The sequence below is a fragment of the Mirounga leonina genome, unplaced genomic scaffold (assembly GCF_011800145.1).
Source record: "Mirounga leonina isolate KUSES-001 unplaced genomic scaffold, KU_Mleo_1.0 Mir_174, whole genome shotgun sequence".
NCBI lineage: Eukaryota > Metazoa > Chordata > Mammalia > Carnivora > Phocidae > Mirounga > Mirounga leonina.
In genome coordinates, this window is record NW_023270451.1 from 23,561,583 (window position 1) to 23,577,246 (window position 15,664).

Genomic DNA, 15,664 nt, shown 5'->3' on the forward strand with positions numbered 1-15,664 from the left:
AAAAAACTGTGTGACGAGTGCCTAGGTTCGAATTAGCTAGCACCTCCGAGGAAACACAAACCTGCTGTTTCCCATAAGAATATCTGCTAGATTCCTGAGTGTGCAAACTCTCTGCATAAGAAGCATCAACTGAAAAGACTTACTGTAAGTTTTATGGCCTTCTCTGGGGCAACTCCCAGTAACTGTGGCAACAGACCTAAAAAGCAACAAAAAGTATATTAAATAAATTACCGTTAACTAAACAAATCAGCAACTCTAAAGACGGGACCACCATCTAAACACTGGGGCAATCTCTGCTGCGATTTTAGGCTATTACTTTTAATGAGAATACTCAAAATGGAATGTGTAAGTACAAATGTGTCTAAGAGCCACATCAGGACCAAGTAAATTCCCACTCATATTCTGGGTCGTTTGCACGTTGGGTAAATCAACAGTATTAGTGATATAGTAAATCTCATTATTCCATAAGTTTGCTCTTTTCCCTCCTGCCTCTTAAATACATGAAATAAGTGTACTTTAGCCACTATATTATTTTTTTCTAACACTTTTCTCATCTGCCCACCCCTGGAGGCCCACAGTTTAGCCATTCATTCATTAGCAACTATAACTTGGTGACAAGCACAAGACAAACAAGGTTCTTGCTCTGACCAGCCCCAGGTGGAAGGAAGGGAGAGGCTTTACTGAAGACGTGACAACTGGGGAAAAATGCATTCTGGAAGGGAACAGATAAGGCAACGAAAGCAGAATAGGAACAAGCCCGGTGTGCTCAAAAATGAGGGTGAACGTCAGTGAGCCACCTGGCAAAGAGCAGGCCCGAGCAGGCACAGGTCGGGGCCGGATGCTATAGACGCATTGTAGGCCAGGAGCCTAAGTCAGATGAGAAGGAATTACAAGCCTCCATCAGGAGAGTGATATGCTAATTCACATTTTAAAAACACCACTCTGGCTGCTGTGTAAAAAGACAGGACATAAAACTGGGTTTGACGTGAATACCTGGGGAGAGATGAAGCCTGGGGAGAGTAACAGGTGTGGGGTGGAAAGTGAAAAGCTCTGTTTTAAGTATGTTGAGTGGGAATTACGTATCAGAGCACAGGAAGAGGATGCCTTTGACAGGAAAGGGCCGCTTCTGGGAAAGGCACTCACAACAGGAGCAGACCGATATAGGTATACTAAAAAATGTTATTATCATTTGTTCCAAGAAAATAAAATGAAAGGCAGATGCTTTTTCTTGGAAACACACTGTGAGCTAACCTTGAGGATCAGAATGCATTGTTCTCCCATGTCATACTGCTGTCCTTGAGAGGGACTTCACGGTGTTAGCCCTTGTTGGGAACAACAATTTTCTAATTCGTCAACCTAAGAAGGTCTACTTACAGTCTCTTTGGAGAGACCAGCCTGGCACACACCATCTCCCTCAGCCTGTGGCCAAAAGTCACTAGCCTGAGGGCTGTCTGTATCCAGTCTGCAGATGTGTTTTATTGAGTAGTACAAGGTTTCAAACGTAATTCAAGCTTATTGTAAAGATGTAAAGACAGATCGATCGATCAATGGATGGACTAATCTGACAGCCCTTGGCCTCTTTGACATTATGGCAATCTGCTCCAGTTGGGTGAGGCTCTGCCTGTTAGGACTGAGCATCGGTTCACTAAGGCCCCCCACTCCCTAATGCCGACACGGGACTGAGGACAACTGTCATTCATTTTTCTTGCTCTGCTGCTATCTTCACAAGAGAGAAATGTTTTTCTGTGCCTCTGGTTCTACAAAAAGCACAAACAGCTTCATGTTTTAGGAAAAATGGGAGAAAGCTCATTTCACTGTGGAACTCAATGATAAGGATGCTGACGCTAATGAGAATGTTCTTTAAAAACAGCTGACCTAAAAACAGCTAACGTATTACTTAGGATGTATCAGGCACCACCTTAAGCACTTTACTGACTCATTTAATCCTTATAACCACCCTGCAGAGAGGAAAATGAGGCACACAGAGATTCATCCATTCTGAATCACCCAGCTAATAAATGGTGAGGGTGGGATTCCAACCTGAGCCCTCCTCCTCAAGAGTCCATGTTTTTAGACAACACTCACCCATCCTGTGCTCCATGGCAAACATGTATCTGCCTCTCACACCCTGCCTTTCTTCACGTACATAACCTGCCTGACCTTGGACTTGAGTTTGCAATGTCTTTTCTAGGCTGCCATATTTGGATCCTGCTTCACGCAGGCCCACAGGTGGTCGCACAAGGATAAGAAACCTAAAACACGCGCAGGCCATGAGTCCAGTAACCTGGGACCTCTGAACTGCTAGCGAGCCAGTGGGGAGTGTTCGTCCAGGATCGCGACAGAGCCCTGAGAGTGAAGAGCCAGTCAGCACAGAGGCACAGACGGAGCAGACACCCTGTGGAGTCGGGAGGGTGGCCGGCTGAAACCCTGGGTGGCCTACTGCCTCGATGAAGCATGAGGAGCAGAAGCGTAAGAAAAGAAGCGGACGGACAGACAGAAGAGAATGTGAAGCCAGTGCAACAGAGACACCAAAGAGAGAGAACACAGCCCAGGAAGGGCGCACAGGTGGGGAGAGCGGCCCTGACCATCTTCTGGTCCCTCTGAGGCCAGGTCCTAGGGACATTCCTACCCTGGAATCAGATCTCTGTCTTCTTTCTCTCTCAAGTAAACTCTTACCAAAACTCTGCTCTCACTAGGTGGAGGCAGGCTATGTATGCTCTTTATACTCTAAATGAACCAGAGCAGCACAGAAAACATGAATACGAAACCATTTGGGCCAAGCAAGTGCTTATTCCAAGTGAGCACTCTCTCCTCCTAGACTACATTCACTTATGAATCTTTTACTTATACCAAATGACAGAATACGATGTCTCTAATATGAGGAGAGAGGCTTTGTTAATGACTTTATACAACTACAATGCTAATTTCTACAGGTAAAATATAGGGTTTGCACTGTTTTAACTACACCTTAACATTTACAATTTCCATTTTCCTCTGTATTCAGGTCAAGTACCAAAATGTTTTGTTAAATATTTACTCACTAGATGTATTTTTCTCATCATTAAATTGTAGACCAAAACCATGGATGGGCTGAAAGCACTGTGATTTAAATGATGATCTCTTATCTCTGTAACTACCCCGTGACAGTCTTTTAAAATGACTAATAAAAAACAGCCCACGGAGCCAAATGACTACAGTGTTAAGACACAATCACTTCAGCTAGCCTTTTAAGCTATCGAGATTTGTCTTTCTCACTATAAATTTAGTAATGTACTGTGAATAGCAAAAACAAAACCAAACAAAAGAGAAAGCCCTGTATTTAAGACTAAATATAGGGCAGCAAATATTTATTTGTTCAGCAAACATTTACCAAGTGCCTTCTGTGCACCTGGGACTGGAAGGAACTGGGATGGACACAGCAAAGTCTGTGCCCGCCCCCCTGTCCCAAGAAAAATTTTCAGTGTAGAAGAAAAGGGAACCCCTAGGTATCTCTGTGTGCCCCCGAAGGGAGATAAACCACCTAAAAAAAGAGTGGTGAGTACCAGAGCCAAGAAGCATCAAAGAATTATGTGAACACAGCGGAAAGAACCAGGAAGAGGGAGGAGAGCACCCTGGGTCTTGAAGGCAAGGCAGAGGTTCACCGGAGAAAAGAGATGTGGGTAGAACATAGGGCGCCGTGGCCAGTGAGTGAAAGGCACCCAAGTCTGAAGAGCATGGCACAGTCAGGGTTAGGGCAAGACCACTGAAGGCTGTGGCTGGATCACGGACCTGGAGATAAGTAACCGCAGTAGTGACAGTGACAACGGCCAGTATTCGGGGGCACCTCCCACAAGTCAGGAACTATTCTACAGGCTTTAGGTGAATCAACACATTTAATCCACACAAGTCAAAAGAGTAACTCAGCGCAAGTTATTCTTACCTCATCAAGAGAAACTGCAACAGACTTTAAGGAGCCTGCCCAAGGTCACTCAGCTGTTAGATGGGGGAATGGGTTCAACCCAGGCGGTCTGGCTGGAGGGGGTGCTCCTATCTGGTGCATCATACTGCTTCTCTCCCCGGGCACACTAAGGAGCTTGTGCCAAATTCTGCAGATACATGGGGTGGCTTTTAAAGTAAAGAGTGAAGTTCAAAGAGTAAAAAGTTCTAGAGGCAAGTGAAGGACAGATGCTAAGGGCAGAGACCTAAGGCAGGGAGAGTAATCAAGAGGTTAAGTAATATAATCGGAGGCCCTGAGTTTCACTAAATGAGTAACTTCAACTCAGTAAGAATAAAACCAAAGTACAGATCCATTCCTAAGACTTGGGCCAGATGTTGGCACATGGGGACGCACTGGATAAGGACCATTCTTGTGGTGACTGCCCTGGCTAAGTGGGGAAACAAAGGCAGCTGTGGACTGCAACCCGAACCGAGTGCCACTACGGACTTGGGCCTGGACACTGGCAGCCCTGTGTAAATGCTCTCTGGAAAGGGTCATGATCTGTGGGACGATGAAAAGTCACAGCGGTGGGAATTTCAAGAACCTTCCTGGTTCCCTGACTGGGGGGGGGGGGGGGGGGGGGGGATGTGGCTCAGTAACGCCTAAAACAGCCAGTCTTGTTACGGCACTTCAACACGATCACAGTGAAGTTTAAAGTACATATATGTTTGACATCTGGGTAACTCAGCAGAAAAATTAGGCTTCTAATATAAGATGTTTCTGTTGGATTCTGGAAACTCATTTTAACAGAGAATGGATGTGTGTGTTGTTTCTAACTTGTCAAAACAGCAGTCTATTTTCCAACTGCCTCAAATGAAATTTATTAGTGTGGTTAGTTTTCTAATCTTCTCATTTTAGTTCAGCTCCATCAGCACATATGGCAATGCTTCCTTGGCAAACTTTACCAGAAGGCTGCTAATGCGAGAAAAGATTTACAGGGTACAATATTAATATAGTATTTTGTCTTCAAATTTCATAGGTTTGAGATCTAAATCACACTAGTCCCTTTGATCCCAGTCCCTTGTGCAACACAACAAGAACTGCACTGGACATGTGGGGACTAAGCCCACATCAGGAACCTCCAACATGAGCTCCCTACGGCACCCCAAAGAGGTTCCTGGAGCCGTGTGCTGGATCAGAGGGCTGCTATGTTATTCTTTACTTAAAAACCTTTTAGAAACAGAATTCTAGAATCTCAGAGTTGGAAGGGACTCTGAAAGAAACTCATTAATAATGCTGGCCTAATTGAAGCGATTTATTTCCAATGGCTTGGCAGCAAAATGAATGGCTTGGAGACTGGGCTTTGGAGGTTGACAGACCTGGGCTGGAATCCGAGGTCTGTACCTTTTTCCTGCTGAGTGATCTTGGGGATGTTATTCTTTGAACTCTAGGTTCTTCACTGGTAAATCAAGATGCTGATGATGACTCACTGGTTTATTACGATAATTCTATGAGTAAATGTAGAGCTAGATACTATTCACAACCTTCATTACATATTCAAAAACGAGATGTTTCTATCTACCTGTTCAAGGCATATCCTTGATTCTGTTCCTGCATACAAGAGGCAATTCTGCCTGAATAATGTTCACAGTCCAGAGTTAAGTCCAGAGTAGGATGGGGTCTCCATAGCATGATGCCTATCCTTAGAAGAGCTGTCCCCCAGATGTGGGGGCACATTTGGTCTGAGAGTGTCTCGTGGCCCTGCTTCCTCTTAGCACAGACCTTACAACACATCTTTAGGTTTTCAAGTTAAAATGTTTATGTTAAGAAGTTAAACACTGCTCAACCTCTCACAATAAGCGCCTCTTTACAATTCTGCCGAGTGGCAGAAGAGCCAGGTGAGGAAGAGTGTGGAGTCTGGATCCGGGATGCTAGTCTGCAGGCTGACTCCGTAAGCTGTTAGCTGTATCACTGTGGGCAACTTAACCCAATCTCTTTGTACCTTAGTTTCTACATCTATAAAATGGAAATACACACAGTACTGTCTTCATGGGGTAGTTCTGACAATGACTTAAGTTCATATACATAAAGCCCTCCAAGCACACAGGAAGTACTACATAAGTGATTTTTTGTTGTTTGTTTTTATCTTCATCACCATCACCATCATCACTCTCCTCTTCCTTCACGGACACTGGCATCTGGAGAGGCTAAGCAGCTTGTCCCAAGGCCCTCCGTGACCAGGGACTATGCCGTGGCGCTCGGAGTTGAGTTCATTCAGCTCCACCACTCCCCTCCAGCCGGGGCTCTGCCACGTGTGCTCGGCACCTCCCTGGTCCCTCTAGTAGACTTACTGCTCCAACTTTCTTCTTTGCTCTGTAAGGGCTTTTCTTCTGGCCCCAGACTGTTCCACAACTTTTCTCTGGGCCCCACCCAGCCCTGAGCTAGCACCCTGCATGGATGGGCCCTTTCACATGGCGAAAGGAGGTGGCGGGGTGGTGGGCACCCACATCATGCCTCCACTTCTCTGTCCAGGTGCTGCGTATCGGGCACTGAACGGCGGGGCCAACCTGCTGGTTACGACCTGGAGAACAGGTCCGAGTCCGGGCACACACCGGGAAGCGGGCTCGGGTAGAGCAGCAGGTGGCGAGCCAGGCTGCCGGCCCATGGACAACTGTAAGCACCACGGAGTAGCTCTCCTGAAACGCCACACTGCACAAGACAGGAAGGAGCACAGATGCTGAGGGGCCACAGCAAGGAAGAAACTCCGTAACTAAAGCAGCATCTCTGTCTCAGGGCAGAGCACAGTCCTGAGAAAGGGACCGCCAACGAGCAAGTAAAATGGGGAAGGGGGCATTCAGGGCAGAGACAAGCAGTGGAGTTTGGTAGGGGAAATGAGCACATAAACGATCCCCATTCCTCTAGCCAAAGGCACATGAAGCACTTTTTTGTGTTATCTAGTTTCAACCCAGAGGAAACCCCTCCAATGTTAAATTTTTACCCTCCTGACCTCCCCACAGAGGCCACTACACTTGCCCTCATCTTCCCAGAGAGCCCTCCTTGCTTTCAACATCAGATTACCCTTCATTCTGGAGCTATCAGCACTCTGCGCGCCCTGTCTCACAGCTTTTATTCCTGCTCCTAGTTCCATGGCCTTCTCTCTTCACTTGTTCAAGCCTTCTTTCCTCCCTCCTCCTCCAACCACTTGTCTGTCCGCCTTTGACTCATATAGCCCTGAGGCATGAGGAATTTCCACCCTCCCTACTGAGCTATCCCCTTTCAGAGCCCTTGGATCACTTGGGGCGGGGCTCCTGGGGAGCACCCCATTGGGACTGGGCAGTGGAGCTGGGAAATGGAGGCGGGGGTGGGGGCGGGCAGTGCAGATGGCCAGATTTAAATGATTCTCATCTGGGTTAAATGTTTTACTCCAAATGTCAAGAACCAGCCATGGCTCAGGATGCCTTTGGAAGACTGAGTGTCAAAATATAAATGACTGATACTGATTTATAGTCTAGGAAGGATTTAGTTCCTTTGACTCCTGCTTTGGGGCTGGCTTTCTAGAAGTGAAGATCATTGGGAAGAGAGGTCCTATCCCCTCCTTCCGTCTGGTACATGACAACTCCTAGTCATCTTTTCTTCTACCTCAACTCCTTGCTGCTGAGGTTTAATCTGTTCTGCTTGCTGCAGCTTCAGCGATGGCAGTAACTGGTTATAAATGACCATTCTGCAGGCCCAGCGCTAACTCACTCAATCTCTTCTTCCCTGGGCTTTGTCTACTTCCACCTTTTCGTCATCCTTCCCAAGTTTCTAAGCTCACCGCTGTTGTCATCCGGCCCTCTGGGGCCTCTGACAACGCACCCACCCTCCTTGGTCTGACCTTGTACTACTTCTGCCTCCCATGTTAACACCCTGTGCTTCCTATAGATCTCCACAGATGTGACTACCCAGCTTATGGTTTCCTAGAAGCAAATGTCTGCCTTCTGATCTTTTCACAGCCTTAATGCCCTAAATTAATACCCTTAATGCAAAAAACTGGCCAAAAAAAAAAAAAAATAAGATTCAAACCAATCTATTTTGTGCTCATTAGAAGCTTTGCTGGACATGGATCGACAGCCATGATTTGGTGCAGTTCAAAGATTCACTGCAGTTGGTTCCAAGACACATGCGTTCTTAAGTTATGCAAAACAGTTGTAGAAACTCCAATCGTTTTATTTTGGTGCTAGAATTTTTTTAAATTTATTTTTATCCACAAGAATTATGCAAGAAGGAATTTCACCGCAGACCCGTGTAATTTGGGTACTCCCCTCTATAGAGCCATTAACCACCAGAAGAGGCCTTGCTTAAACTAGCTGTCTGACAAAACTTCCTTCCAGAATGCAAACGTATCAATAACTTCCTGAGATATCACCACAATATCCTCTAGATGTCACCTTGAGAACATTCCAGGATGGAAGACGACTGCTTTCGCACCACACAGACAACATGAAATAGACCCATTTAAGACTCTGTATGCCCAGATCAATGGTTTAATTAAAACAAACAAAAAAATTTTTTTGCCAATTAACTCGAAAATTAAGTAGTGCTCCAAATTAAGTTTAATTCATAAAATGATCTAATTTCTCTTTCTGGCAGATTTTTTTTTATGACTTCTCCCATCAACAGAAACAAAAACAAAGACCTTCCTTTAAGAAGTAATTCTCATGGATTCTGATTTCTCTTGAATCTATCTTTCTCCCAAAGATCCTCCCCCAAACATTTTCCATTTTCTAAGGCTGCTCATCTCATTACCCCAAGCATCTGAGGGAGGAGAGTACAGCAAAGTTTAAAGGCAGAAATTAGTTATTCCTTGATTGGTAAGAGCATTTAATTGGGGACGATTACGCAATCGATTGTTTCTCTTTAATATGCCAAGTCAATAGCAGGCCAGTAACTGACTCATTTGGTCATGCAGTTCATTCAAACCAAATGAGCTGTCAGGTACTTCATTAAAAATTTTAAACACCTGAGTGCATGAAATCAATCTGGAGTGGGGAGGAAATAAAGGAAGCCTTTTACAAGTGACTTCAGGCAGATCTGGATTATCTCGGGTGTTATTTCCCTTCATACAGGCAGACTTAGACTTAGCCTGGGGGTCTGATTTTCAAAAATTACAGAAAAACCTTGGGAAATCATTTTCTTGTAAAGAAAGTAGTGTATATAATAGAGAAGGTCTGCAGAGTCAGTCCCATAGTATTTCCAAGGGGCTCCTTCCTGATCCCTCCAGAATAAGAGACTCTCAGAGACAAGGAACAGTGAGCTGCAGAGACATGGAGAGTAAGACCTAAGAAACCCCAATACTACAAGGCCTTGTGGCTTGCTGGAGGCCCAGGACGCCACCAAGTCCGCTGAGGACAGTTGCTGACACTCCCCTTTGGACCCTGGGGCAGTGATTGAAATGTGCTCTACATTTAGGACTGGATAACCTCCCGGACTGCATGTGGAGGCTGGGAGCGGCCAGAGAAAGCAAACAGAAAAATCACCTGTGGTGGAGGGCTCAAGAGTTCTTTAGAAAGAACCTTCATTCTAGCTGTTGCACGAGGAATTACCTCTTGATACAAACACAGCGCCCCTTTAGAGATCTGTATTCTTGTTATGGGAAGAAAAGGAAAAAAAGAGAGGGAGAAAGATGCTTATTAACCTTATAATAAGAATACATGCTGCAAGCATCTTCTTTCAGGGTTAACTGCCAACTTTTTTCCGAAATATGCATAAAGATAATTTTAAAAATAGGGGGAGAGACCTTACTTGTGCAACATTCCCAAATTATACTATTCAGGAAATATTAGCAATTATATATGTATTGATGCAGAAAAATTACATGTTAAGCAAAATTCCCTAATAAAAAAATTGGCTCCGTATTTCAAAACATGTTTATAAATTAGAGATGTCCTCTGACACCGTCTTACATCCTGCTAGGTGAAGCGTTATCAGAGGTAATTCTAAATTCCTAAAATTGAAATTCAAGTTTCCCTTAAAATAAAATTTTTATTTTATTTTATTTATTTATTTATTTATTTTTTAAAGATTTTATTTATTTATTTGACAGAGAGAGAGAGAATACAAGTAGGCAGAGGGAGAGGGAGAAGCAGGCTCCCCGCAGAGCAGGGAGCCCGATGCGGGACTCGATCCAGGGACTCCAGGACCATGACCTGAGCCGAAGGCAGCTGCTTAACCGACTGAGCCACCCAGGCGCCCTAAAATAAAATTTGTAACAGTAGAACTACATCTCATGAGAAATTTATAGTAAAAAAAATCACGTACACCGTGCGCTGTCTTGACTATGCACACACAGGTTAGGACAGTGATTCCCAGGGGTACGTCAGGTCTGGCTGTTTCTCTTAGAATCTCTCCTAGTACTGATGGCTTCCCATTTTCATCTGATCTTTCTGCCGCCCTAATGACAAGCATTCATAAATAAGCAGTTACATACAATTATTAATTAATGATTATGTGCAAAGCACGGAAGGGAACTGGTCCCCACCTAAGCAGTAACAGGAACAGGTCATTTTTATGAAGCACGGTTATAAATAATTTTTTTAACCTGAACTGCCAATCATCTCTTTGCTCTCAAGATCCAAACTAAAGAAAGAAACCAAACAAGGTTTTATAATAAATCTTTCGCTTTAAAATCATTTACTGGAAAATAGAAGAAGTCAAGAGGGAATGAACAGAAATGATTCCCAGAATTAATCTTCTTATACTCACATTCTACCTAGCATCCTCTGAAAGGGAACCCTTTAGGGTTCAGGCAGCCAAAACAGGTGAGATAAATGGCTGTTTCTAAACCAGGAAAAGGGGGAGGACTGCGTCTTTGGTTTTCAAAGTGAGCCTCCATCTCTAATAGGGGGGCTGACTCCCCTTCCCTAAGGAGTTAAAACTAGCTCCGCCCCCTCCCCCAAGCCCCTCATCTTACAGATATAATCTCTGAAAGAGCAAGAGGTTTGTGGGATGGCCATGTTACCTCAGCACTCAATACTCAGGTATGCTTTAAGCTGTCCTGTCTATGGGGTTAAAAGAATAGGTCAAGGAAGAAAATCTGTATACAACCAAGAATCAAGATCTGTCAGACTGGTCAATGAGGAAAGAGAAGGGACTCAACATGAAATCAAACCAGGTCAACACAAGCATATTAAAGACATTCAGCAGGACAAAAAGTATTTCTCACAATCCTAAAGGCACTCTCGACATTTAATCCAATCCCGAGGGAAGGCCATAAAAGTAGTCTGGGAAGCAATGGGAAGGCTCAGACGTGCTTCTGGCTTGACACGCAAAGCTCTCCAGGCAGAACACAACCCACGGGAACAGGGAAGGTGGCAGCCTTTGCCCGAATCACAGCAAAGCAGGCACTGTGACATTAACCTTGCACTACCTGGGAGACATTTCATCTGTGAGGTTTGTTGTCACCAGGACAGAAGAGTATTTCAATGGAAGGCAGTGACCCTGTAAGGGTCATCATCAATCACCTGGGGTCAAAGACCTTCTCGATTGTCAGAAGAGGCAGGGGGTGAGGGAAAGAGGGCAGAGAACAGATCAAAAGGCCTTTGATGGGAGTTATCTACCTACACAACAGAACCTGCAAAATGGAACTTCTCTGGAGTTCAAAACCCCCTAGTTTATAAGGTGAGAGATTTCAAGAGGGGTCTTTGTTTTTTTACACCTGGATGCATAAGATGAAGACTGGAGTCAGCAGATGGCAGAAGAGGCCTAGAGGCAAAGGTTTACGTGGCTGCCAGTTTCAAGGTCTGTCCCCAGAGTATTAATACTATTTTCTTCTAGAGCAAGCACTGAAAGGGAGGGAAGACCCTGCCAACAGTGCAGCTGCCAAATGGCAAAGTGGTTCAGCTTGAACCGCCTTGCAATACTGTATTTTATTTTATTTATTTTTGAGAGAGAGAGTGTGCGTGCACAGGGGGAGGGGCAGAGGGAGGGAGGGAATCTTAAGCAGGTTCCACGCCCAGCGCAGAGCCCAACATGGGGCTCGATCTCATTACCCTAACCAAAACCAAGAGTTGGATGCTTAACCAACTGAGCCACCCAGGTGCCCCGCAATACAGTATTTCAGTTGCTGATGCAAATACACTTACTTCTTTTCTCTTTGTAGAAGGCAATACAGAGAGGTTGGGAAATAAAGTTAAGCCTCTTTACGCCAATGACAATGGAAAACCAGTCAGGATCTGTGGGATATTTTCTATCAGTGATGCCATATATCTTGCTACTGTTTCCCTTGCTTCATGAGCCTTAGATGATTGAAGGAGCAGCTGGATAGGACTACCTGTCAGAGTGGTGTATGACTCAACTCCATTGGGTGCAGAGTGAGAGGAAGGGAAGAGGCATCTTTAAGAAAGAGGCAGTAAAGGAGGACTCCACTAAACCCTTGGTTACCCGCCTGATAGACTTTTCTGGGGTATATTCAAGGACAATCATTAATCCCAAGTAGGCTCTGTCCCGTCCCCAGGATGCCTTTTCCTTTTAACTGGTGAGCAGAGTTACTTCAAGACAACAAACAAAATGAGCCTTTTATTTATTTATTTTTTTAAAGATTTTATGTATTTATTTGACAGAGAGAGACACAGCGAGAAAGGGAACACAAGCAGGGGGAGCGGGAGAGGGAGAAGCAGGCTTCCCGAGGAGCAGGGAGCCGGACGTGGGGCTCAATCCCAGCACCCTGGGATCACGACCTGAGCCCAAGGCAGATGCTTAACGACTGAGCAACCCAGGTGCCCCAATATTAGCCTTTTAAAAAACCCACGGAGGATATTTATAAAAAATAATTATTTTAAGAAATAAAACATACTAAAGAGCAATATAAATGGCTTTCAGATTATGGGCTGTTTTGATTAGCCATGCCCTGGATGCCTCCAGCCTACTCCCATCAGCATGGATAATTGAGAATCTGCCGCATTTCCACTGTAATGCAGTCTCCCTAATCCTTTTCAGGCATGCAGATGGAAAACCAAACCTTCTGGCTGCTGTTTCACCTCACATGGATTCAGCACACAGCACTAACCTCTGTACAGTCCAAAGAAGCCTTCGTAGCGTAGCACCTTCTTAAAACAGTCAAAGCTGTTTTTATACATAAGTTCTCCCACAAAAGAGCCCGTTGATCGTTGGTTCTGCATCCGAGTTTTTACGAGATCGACAGGATACACAGCAGTGGCTCCAACAGCTAAAATAAGACCATACCACTGGTCAACGTCAAAGAGAAGCCTGATGAAGCAGAGGAACAAACTGGGCATGTACAGACTGTCAAACGGCACGAACTTTCCTAATAAACAACTGGATTTTCATCCAAGTGTCTCCTGATAAAATGATGTCCCAGACAGTTCAAATGTACAAAAACACATCACCTACAGCCTAACTGCGTTGTTCACCCATCTTAAAAAAGCCTATCTGCAGCTAAGTTAAAAAGGCCCTGACCGCAGGCAGGTATGGGGGACGTTCCCTTTGCTCTTGTCCCATCCCAGAGGTGCACACGGGACATGCGCTTGGAAAGACCAAGGAAGGCTCTGTCCATTAATACTGTAAGGTGGAAAATCAGAGGAAAAAATCAGAGGAATGATAAAAGTGAAAAATTTGCACTCATCCATGACTAACCTCCAGCAATGGAACCCAGCCCAAACCTGTAGGCCGACTCCGCAACCTGCAGGAGAACCGGTCGGGAGGAGTCCACTGAGGCCTTCTTCTTTGCACACACAGGAGTCGGGGCGGGGGGGAGGGGGCAGGAGACAGAAAGAAGGACAGAACAGAAATGAGCACATATGATTTTTTTAAATTGCCCCCTGGGTTCCAAATTCATGATACCAACTAACATAACAAAGAGGAAGGCAGGGTTAGATTCTGTTGTTCTTATTAAGAAAAAGTTATTATTATTGTTAATGCTGCAAATCAAATCTGAACATAATGAAAACCATTATGTACTCCCCCAAAAACGTTATGAACCTATTTTCAACTGTTTAATTCTTGGCAGTGATTAGGGAGATCCAAACTTAAAAACATTAATAAGACATCATTCTTCTTCAAGCAAACTGGGAGGTTTGGGGGTTTTTTGTTTATTCATTTTAGTCAAGTGTCGTTGACCTACAATATACTAGTTTCAGGTGTAAAACAAAGTGTTTCAACATTGAGGTACTCTGTGACGTGTTCACCATGATAAATCTAACTACCATCTGTCACCATAGTTTGTTTTCTAATGGCAACACCCAGCCGGGCAAGAGTTGATAAAAATTGGGGCTTCTCAAACCTGCCATTTAATCTAGTATAAACTTGAAGGAAAACTTGGTAATATACACCCAAACTCTTGTACATAACCTCTGCCCCGCAGAGCTACTTATAAAAAATGAGACTAGAAAATAATCATGTATGTGGACATGGATCAACCTATGAATGTTAAAAAGCAATACTGTTTAAAAGCAAAAACTCTGAAAGTAACCTAAACGTCCAATAATAGAGGCCTGGTTAACAACGCTGCACCCTTGGGATGCTTGACTGGCTCATTCCATAAAGTATGCGACTCTTGATCTTAGGGTCGTGAGTTCGAGTCCCACGGTGGGTATGGAGATTACTTAAATAAATGAATAAACATTAAAAAAACGCTACAGCCTTAAAATGAAATCATATGTCATTGTAAAAGAATTATTTGATGTTAAGACAAATGTTCATAAGGGCTTATAAAGTGAAAACAGGTTAAAAGGAATATGGCAGGTAGACAGGTATTCATGATACCTTTATAAATGTTTGAAATATTTCATGATAATCTTTTAAGAACAATGTTAAAGACTGTGTGCAATATGATGTTGTTTTTAATTAAAATTATTTGTGGGCATATGTATGCATATAAAAACATACTAACATTTTGGCTATTCCAACACCTAGAGATAACTCAAAACATTTACAGTGGCTACAACTAGGTGGTTGTATTACAAGTAATTGTTACTTTCTCCTCTTTCCTATCCACTTTTTTCTAAATTCATACTTCACGCCAGTCAGTTGTTATTTTATTTTTCTTTTGACCTACTATCCTTACTGTGCTTTTGATGCCAGAACATCTCAGAGTAGTGCATTTTTCTGCTCTACATAAATAAAACAGTAATTTTATGTCACGCAAAGTTGTCAAATGAGGGTGATAGTTAATGCTTAACAGTACCTGTTGAATGAATACATTCAATAAAGTTTGTTTTTTCAAAAGCCATGATAATTAAAATAGGTGAACAATGAAAATAATTACCAACCCCAGCTATCAACCCACTGAATTTTAGTTGCTGTCAATCTTACACAATTCTAACAGAATGAGATAATTTGGACTCTCCTGTGAAGTTACTTCACTGAAAATAGCTTTACATAGAAATATGCATCTTTAGAATGTAAAGCATGTCTTCTGCAAATTTCATGGGGTTTTTCCAACTCTATCTCTGCATAGACGGAAACCACAAGTAACCTCATTTTGACAAATGCATCCTTAAGAAAGGCACTACTTTTTTTATATGGATATAAATATGTAAGACTTAGATTCTGGCATCAAAATAATGAGTGAAAGTACTTTGAAAATAATGGGGGGAGGGCGCACAGTGGACCTAACCGCTATCACTAACTCTTAATGGAAAAGACAAAATAAATGCAGTCCCAGATTTTCATTTAACTTTTCTGAAGCTCAAAGTGTAGCATGCTCATGAGACAAGAAAGATTCCCATTCCTGCACAACTCTGTTGAGGATCC

At 43.7% G+C, this 15,664-nt stretch overlaps 1 protein-coding gene across 3 annotated transcripts in view; it reads right to left on the minus strand.

Annotated features, from left to right (window-relative positions):
- The window catches only part of SLC25A13 (solute carrier family 25 member 13), a 180,053-nt gene that overhangs the window by 54,410 nt on the left and 109,979 nt on the right, over window positions 1–15,664 (minus strand). For 2 of the 3 annotated variants that reach the window (XM_035020603.1, XM_035020605.1), the window contains 3 exons: window positions 13,547–13,634; window positions 12,960–13,118; window positions 144–196 (listed from right to left, as the gene is read on the minus strand). In XM_035020603.1, the coding sequence (XP_034876494.1) occupies window positions 144–196; window positions 12,960–13,118; window positions 13,547–13,634 (300 nt within the window). The remainder of the gene's footprint in view (window positions 1–143; window positions 197–12,959; window positions 13,119–13,546; window positions 13,635–15,664) is intronic. The other variant, XM_035020604.1, reaches the window with a different exon arrangement.